Source organism: Triticum aestivum, chromosome 7D, assembly GCF_018294505.1.
Source record: "Triticum aestivum cultivar Chinese Spring chromosome 7D, IWGSC CS RefSeq v2.1, whole genome shotgun sequence".
Taxonomy (NCBI): domain Eukaryota; kingdom Viridiplantae; phylum Streptophyta; class Magnoliopsida; order Poales; family Poaceae; genus Triticum; species Triticum aestivum.
Window position 1 is genome coordinate 564,266,333 of NC_057814.1, and position 8,737 is coordinate 564,275,069.

An 8,737-nucleotide genomic window follows, 5' to 3' on the forward strand; every position below is an offset into this window, starting at 1 on the left:
CACTTGGTGCTCAGGCTCCGTGGTGGCATGCAGATATTTGTGAAGACCCTCACCGGCAAGACCATCACCCTGGAGGTGGAGTCATCTGACACCATTGACAACGTGAAGGCGAAGATCCAGGACAAGGAGGGCATTCCCCCGGACCAGCAGCGTCTCATCTTTGCCGGTAAGCAGCTTGAGGATGGCCGCACCTTGGCGGACTACAACATCCAGAAGGAGTCCACCCTTCACTTGGTGCTCCGTCTCCGTGGTGGCCAGTAAGCTCCTGGCCATGGAGCTGCTTCTGTCTCTGGGTTCACAAGTCTCGGTGTCTCCGGTATCCTCCAATGGAGTCTGGTCTGTGTCTGTCGTTGCCTGAACTGTCTTTGTTTCTGTACCATACTGTGATGCAGTGTTATCGTTTGTATCTTCAAACTTCTGCTGGTGTGGAGCAGCTTTGGTGAACTATGAATAAGTGAGCGCTTAATTTGGTCCATAATTTTGTTTGTCTTGCCTGATGTTTGCTGTGTTTTATGTGGTTTCTTGCGATCTTTCTGGTGCATTTGATCTGCTCTGTTGGAACATGTTTTCTGGTTGGTGACCTCTATGCGTGTGTTCGAACTGATTTTGTTTGTATACTAAGTGCCAACTTTGATTTCTGGCCTGTAGAATCCCTTAATTCTCAAATTTTCTGTGAAAGATATGTGGAATCACCTGTGCTGCAACTGGTCTTTGGCCCATTTTACGCAAACGTACGCGTGTTCTTCTGGCTGATCTTGTGCTTTTGTTGGCTGCATGACCTCGCATAGCGCGTTGATTTTGTGTCATCGCCTGTGTTGTGGAGCTGCTGTTGCAAAGTGGGTGGACGTGGGCCGCTACAAGGGTCTAGCTTGCCACAATGAGACATGAGCTGAAGTTGCAACATGAGGTCTTGTTACAATTGCAACAAGTGAAAGAGAGAATAGGATCGTGAGACCAGACTGGTCGTGACCCGGCCGATCTTTTTCAAAGATCAGCCGGCCGGAACAATGTTAACATGATATGGTTTTGTTTTTGTTTCAATTTTCAATTATTGGTTTGTAGCATTTTGGATAATGTAATTTTTCACAAGTGCAAAACTTCCAAGTTATATCATATTTATGAAAAATTTAGGGCTATGCAACCGTATAAAAATCGCGTTGCGCAACCCATATATCACTGTTAACTACTCCCTCTGTCCCAAAATATAAGAACGTTTTTTATACTATGCTAATGTAAAAAACATTCTTATATTTTGAGACGGAGAGAGTATGTAGCAACATGATCTAAATCTCAATGTATCCTTGATGTACCACAAGCTGTCAACGAGTTGCTATCTCACTACTTTTCTCCTGATACCTCCCATTCCTATCCAGTGGTTGGTTGACGAGATAGTGAGTGAAAAAGGCAAAAATTCCTATCCAGTGGTTGGTTGACGAGATAGTGAGTGAAAAAGGCAAAAGGAGAAAAAGCGGGCTGCCTCCTCCCCAAGAAAAGTCTAGGGTTCTCTTGCTTCTTGCCGGTGCCGCCATCGGTCCGCCTCATCTCCGATGGCCTTAGTGCCATAGCAGCATGGTGGATCTCGGCGTTTCTTCGCGTCTTGTTAGGATTTGTGTCTTACTCAGGAAAACGAGACGATGGCGGCTCTTTGAAGATGAAATAAGATTCTCCCCGCCTAGCCCCCGTTCCAGTGGTGTGTCTAGCATCATGTGTTTTCAGATTGGATTCTTCCAATCTACGTTACTCTTCATCGGCGGCGGTTGCTATACTACCATAATTGAAAATGAATAGATCAGAAATTTTCTCACAAAAAAAAGGCAAAAGGAAGATAAATTAATCAACCAACGCTTGTCAACATTTGAAAAAGATGTTGGGAACAATGGGGAAGGTAAGGGATGCTATATAAATATGTTGTAGTTCAACTTTGAAAGTATTTGCGATAAAGGTGAGATATTTGATGGCATGGAGAATTTGAGACGCATACCACGTGCAATGTTAGGTGCAAAGAGTTAATCCTGTTAAAGGTTAAAATTAATAATAGTTAAAATTACACATGTGTATACATGTTGTAATGAGATGATGACCCAATATGATTTGAACTTTGATTTGTTTTGCGTACCCTCTTATGATATCCATACTACAAAGTTATCGGTGGCAAGCAAAGTTTTGAAGAATCTGTATCATACCCCACCCTATTTTAGGCGGAGACAGTGTATTAGGGTCTTCTAAGTTTTAGTGGCCTTCTTCGCAAGATAGTGACAGTCGGCATTTCTTCTTCTTGTAGGCTATGAAATTTGTAGTGTCGTCACGAAACGTGGAGGCTAGGGGCTAGGTGCCTTATTGATGCTGATTGTAAGCATTGCTCTCATTGTCTTTTATTTTCTCTTTTAGATGTGTTGGTCGGTATGTTGACTATGTGTTGCGGTGTTTTATCATCATGTTACCAGATAGATTGAGTTTACTTATTTTGTCTTACCTTAATGCATTATTAAAAAAAGTATTATTGGAAAACACCTCTTATGTTTTACTACCTACATGGTGGCAATGACATGGCTATTATTTTCATACGCAATGTCTTTAAGCCGATATGATACCATATTCTGAATGAGGGCATAGGGACATAATCATGTCATTTTGAAGCACCTAAAATGTTTGATAAATTTGATGTTACAAAATCTCTCTCCGTTTCCTTTTTACTTTGAATTTACTGTTCATAAGGGTATAGGGACAACGGGGAGCTACCACACCTTTCTCTAAAATCTTTACCGATCAAAAAGGTTTACTAACGCCTGAAAAGGCAAATAATGTTATTCTTGCGAGGACTACTCCTTCGTTTCTTTGCTAAAAGTTCAATATGAGAGACCAATTACTTATGCAACATGGCATTGATTTATCAAATTCAACAAAAGGAGGCTGACAAAAATTCACTTGATATACCGTATTATTATATGAATCCTCCTCGCCCGGTAACTGCGCCTTCACCAGGAGATGAGAACCTGCGGAGAGACATAGAAAAATCCAGTAAATGCAATGATGTGGAACTTCACCATCAGTCGATATTTTTTTGACTCGAGGTTTCAGATATATTGTGGTTTATCTTCCATGGATTTGGTAACATGTTCATGGATTCAGGCTTCACAAGCTATTAATTTGTTTTATTGCAAAGCGGCAACAAACCAAAGCAATATATATCTTTTCCCTTTCACTCCACAAAAATGAAGATGTTATCATCTGCATTTATCTACTAATTTGTATTGTGAACAAGATCTATACTTGAATAATTTTGAAAGCCATGCACCTACCCACCAACATGCATATGTGATGAAATCTTGCAGATATGATCACAAACTATCCAACTATAGTAGCCATCTGTATGGTATAGAATCATAATAGTGTGAACTATTCAACGGAGCTATCAGGCTGATTCAGTTTACTCTTTTGCACCAAGTTGTGTAGGGTTGGGATGAATTAATTGATGTCTCATTATAAATCACCTGCATTGTGAACACCTTGCATGATCTAGTGAATGTCACCATCGTATGCCGTATGCCAGTGGCTTTCCCACAAGGATTTTCCTTGTTAATACTTGGTGTTCCTGTTTTGAATTTTACTTCTTATTGCTTGTCGATTTGTAATGCGTCATCTTACCTACTACATCGGCCAAATTAACCATATTATTGTATTTTCTTTAGTTTTTCAACTACCAGTCCTTTATGTACCTGCACACTATGTTCTTCTTCTTGCCTTCTTTATTTATACAAGCTATTCAGTTTCCACACTAGAAGCGCTATCTACTACTATTATGTTGTGAACTCAAATTTGATGATGCGGTTTCAGGCAGCACTATCAGCCTGATACAAAAATAGAGGTTTAAACATGATAAGCATAGTATATGAACATTATGGTCGATTCACTACCATGATGAGCAGATCGAGCTTAATACTTTTTGAGAGCTCATGGCGTAGATCTCAACTCGGCATGGGAGGCATCGGAACAAGCAAAGCTGCAAGAATAGCACCGGCTGGGAGAATCAAACAATATTCCGTTACTTGTCCTTCCTCAATCAATTTTTTGGTAATCCATTTAATTACATCTGTATGGGTATATTGTACGGTATTGCATTTGCGCTCACTTATCCTCCAATTATAGAGGTATGTGTATATTTGACATAAAAATAATGAAATTTCATCGAATAGATCCATTTATTATGTGTCCTATTCCTGGCTCCGCCCTGGCTCTGTTGCAGACATCGCTACTACAAACACGCCTGGTGACCTAGTCGTGGAGTTGTTCGCCCTGTCGTGTGCTTTGTCACCCTTAGTGTGCCCCGCTTCCCATTTTCCCATGGTCGCAATTGTTGCCTCTTGTTATTGATGGACTGTTCCTGCCAAACACTTCCTAGTCTCTAGGATGGGTAGACAGAGATACGGGAAATGTAGAGTTGTGTTTCAATTAGTAGATTTTACTTTAAACATTTTCTATATTTAGATGCACTGCACTATATGTTTAGTTGGAAGTCTCTGAGATGAATTTAGTTGGAAGTTTCAAATTGTAATTAGAAGTTCCTTTTTCTCCAAACAATGAATGATTTTTGTAGTAGTGAAGGATTTTCCATGTTATGTTGTTCCTGTTTTGAATTTTACCTCCATTTCGATGTCGATTTATAACGCGTCATCTTTTCCACCACTAGTAGTTAACCCAATTATTGTACTTTCTTCGGGTTTATTTACCACCCCCTGATTTGGGTATTCACCATGTTCCTTTCATGCTTCCTTTCTTCCAGGGTTGGTTACTCGACCGGCAATCACAACAGACGGGGTGGCGCTACAAGAGACAATGACAATGGTCAATGTTGAATGTGGAGCACCGAGGGAATGATGGCATCAGCCACAACAATGAGTATTGTAACTCTTTCGCAACACTTTGCACAGTATTATTTCACGTGGCAAATGACGATTTTTATTTGTTGCAGGCAAACGGTGGCCTAAACCAGTTCTATTGTCTAAATCCTATTTGAAAATCATGGATCTAGTATCGGCAATAAATAAATAAAAATCATGGAACCTAGAACAGTATAGAATGTTATGGAATATTGAGTGGTGAAATCTTAGTGTGACCGGGAACAACAACATATCAAGCATCAACTTTACCCAAGCTAGAGGCTCTCGTAATAGTCATGTTCAACATTCAACCCAAATTATCAATCAATCTCGAACAACCGAACCGACCAAAAAAGTCTTCAAGTTGTTTAAAATTTCATTAAAATTTGTCAAACTTTATCAATTTCTAGGGTGAGCGAACCTTTTATGTTTCGCTCAGAAAGTTTTGGTGGTTTTTACTTTTTATGCTAGAAAAGGACTTTTATCGATCAATAGTAATATACCTTTTTGTAGGTCATTATTGTTCTCCTACTCACTAGGTCTACAGTTTGATTCACGGGCACTTACAATTTTTATTATTTTGCACCAAATATATTTTTGGCAAAAATAGGACCTAACTGAGGTTCGAACCTGGGCTGGTTAGTTGCTGAAAATAGACTAACCATCAGGAAAAAGAACAAATGTTATCTACATTGTGCGGCTAGGTCTTCTTATCTAGTTGTTTAAATTCAAATTTATTCAAATTCAAACAAAATTTCATTGTTCTCTCTCTGAAATAACTTAAAATTTTGGAAATTTTGACTATTTCGAGGGTCACCAAATTTGGTGCCATTTCAAAATTCAGAGCCTGACAGATCACTCTGCCTGCCTTGCTAGTCATCTATCCCCAGCGAGTTCATCTCATGTAGTCACCATACAATTAATCATATTTTAATCGTCAAACATTAACTACTGATTAATCTAGTGCCAAGGTTTGTTCAGCTGCCCATTTCGCCATCTTGCACTACATCATTATCAGGTTTAGGCGCATGGTCGTTCTCCAACCTAATGCATCGTCATCGTGCTGCCGATTAATCATTTCATCTTAACAGAGAAGGGCTCTATGATCGATCTGATATATCATACCCTGTCAAAGACGCACCTTAAAGCCAGCTTCAATCTGCTGCCCTTACGTTGACAAATCAAGCTTCAGAAACCACGACTTTTACTTAACTCGGGCACTCCGTCACGCCAAGTTGCACATCAATACGCTGGAACAAATCCTTTTATAAAATACTTAACTAGAACAAATCCTTTTGTTGCAACAAAGAGATAAGATAAAGTGATAAACATGCATTGCAAGTGAACCCAGGTTTGAAATTTGATGTAGTCGAGTTGCAAGCTACGACAAAAGCAACTTGCAGCCAAAGCAAGGAAAGCATCTGCATCACACAGAGAACAAGGGCAGCAAGGCATGACGATTCCATATGCACAGAAGCTGGTGACGTGCGCTTATGATCAGCATTCCAGACCTTTGGGGCAGCATGCTCGGTGATGTTGTCGATCGTGCCCAGTCCATTGACAAAAGAATCATTCAACAGAAACTGTGCATGCATCATGCATGTCTGCAAGCGCTTCATGGACATCTGGCCTATTTGCCTTTTCTGAAACCTCTCATGCCGAATTAACTACTTGAACAAAGATCTAGCAAAGATAAAAAGAACCATCCAACGCAAACTGTCCATGCATGTCTGCAATTTTGTGTATGATGAGTTGAGCATGAGAAGCCAACAATATCGTGTCCTGGCATGGATCCTCCAAAACGGATGTACTACACGAGGTGGTCTCGCAACAAGAACACTAGCTTATAAATAAATGAGAAATAATTATTATTTCAAGAGAGGGGTACGAGAAGTGTGTACAAAAGAGAGTGAATGGGGCAATGCAATTCTTAATACAGTCGTAAATTCACAATGGCAAATATTTGGTCAGGATGGATGGCCTGGGCAGAAATGATCTAGAGGGGTAGTTGGTCATGCATAACTATTTTTTAGTACCATCTAGTGCTATGAGTCAACACACACACAAGCGCGCGCGCGCACACACACACAAGCAAGAAAGCAATAAAGTTAAGGCAAAGTCAATGCTTGTAGAGAAGCAAATGAGTTTATGTTTGCAAGGACAGTTCATTCCTTTCTTAGTTGAAAGTTCAACATCAGAGATCAACTGCTTGTACTTAACTTCTTTGGATATTGAATTTATTATTTGAACTATTTGAAATATTCAAGGTATATATAAGAGATGAGTCCAACTGAAAAGACCACGGATTCTGGTTGGAAGCATCAAGACATTAATTATTGTGGGTTGGGGTTATAGATATTGCAGAAGAACCGTGGCCCTCTGGGCTTAGAAGAACACTTGGGGCAAGTTACCCGACCGACAATTGCACTGGACGGGTGAAGGACGAGGTGATGCTGCAAGAAACAACGATGTTGGTCATGGTACTTGCAATAATTTCAAATACATGAAGCTTCAGAAACCACAATTACTTTAACTCGGGCACTCAGCATCCCAAGTTGCCCACGTGCGGAACTCCCATCTAGGGTTTCCTTGCCTCTCGCCGGCGCCGCCGGTCCGCCTCATCTCCTATGGTCCTTGGACCATGGAGGCACGGTGGATCCTGGCCCTTGCCGGCGGGAGGGCTCCATTCTTAGATGCTTTTCTGAGTTTTGTTAGGGTTTGTGCCATGCTCAAGAAGACAAGGCAGCGGCGGCTTCTTGAAGATGGAATAAGGTCCTCCCCGCCTAGCCCCCGTCCCGGTGATGTTTCAAGCATCTTCGGAAGGCGTGTGGAGGTTTGTCTCCGACAGATCTCGTGGGATCCGGTTGGCGTTTGTTTTCGGTGGATCCGACTGGATCCGATCTTCGCTCGTCTACGTTTGTGTGTCTGCAGGCGGCGGCGGTTGCTGTTCTAGTGCGCTAGTTCTATCGGGCCTTAGCACGACGACTTTTCGACTGTCTACTACAACAATGTTTGCCCGGCTCCGACCAGGGAGGGGCGATGACGGCGGCGCGCCTTCGGCTCGCTCCAGTGCTTGTAGTCGTCGCTAGGTAGTCTACGGATCTGGACGTAAATTTTACTTCTAGTGTTCTTTGTACTATCTTGAGATTTGATAATAGATCGGAAGTGTTCTTGCAAAAAAAAGCATGCCAAGTTGCACACCACTAAAACTGGAACAATTCTTTTTCTTGCATACATAGACACCATAAACATGTGCAACAAGTAAAAATCCATGTTCTTCCTCGCCCCAAGAAAAAAAGAAAGTAAAATGCCATGCTCTGAACTTTGACGCAGTTGAGTCGCAGAAAAAGCCCTTGATCTGTATGCTCCAACACCCGCAGTCTTGCCTTGCGAGTTTGTGTAACCTCATGCTGAAATTCTTCTTCTATCAATGAAAAGATACGCAACTTGCATGTGTATTAGCGTTATTGTTTCTAGGGTCCTCGCTCTATGACCTTGCTGGGTAGCACATAGGTTATTGTGGGATTCATGCCACGGTTGGGTCCTAGTGTTCGACCTCACCATAAACAAAACTGCAGACATGGCAATTCATGTTGGATGTCGGTTCATTTTGTTTTTGCTAGTTAATTGACCAAATAATTACTTTGGCATAAGAGGTTTTGGCAGATCCAAGTATGCTTCTGCGTTTGTTTCGTCGTGAAATTGGAGAACCGTTTGTAACCGTTTGAGAAATTCAAGTTGCTACTAGCCACCATCGTTATAACTTTTCTGATAGTATGGGTGAACCCCATCGTCAATTACCACAAGATGTGCAAAATTCTGCAATTGTAGATCTAATCCATTCAACATTCAACCTTTAT

General features: G+C 41.2%; 1 protein-coding gene across 1 annotated transcript in view; it reads left to right on the forward strand.

Annotated features, from left to right (window-relative positions):
• The window catches only part of LOC123166192 (polyubiquitin), a 38,100-nt gene extending 37,622 nt beyond the window's left edge, over positions 1-478 (forward strand). The window contains exon 4 of the mRNA XM_044583962.1: positions 1-478. This exon is cut by the window's left edge and continues 1 nt beyond it. Coding sequence (XP_044439897.1) covers positions 1-261 — 261 coding nt within the window. The 3' untranslated portion in view covers positions 262-478.
• Positions 479-8,737: the final 8,259 nt, after the last annotated feature.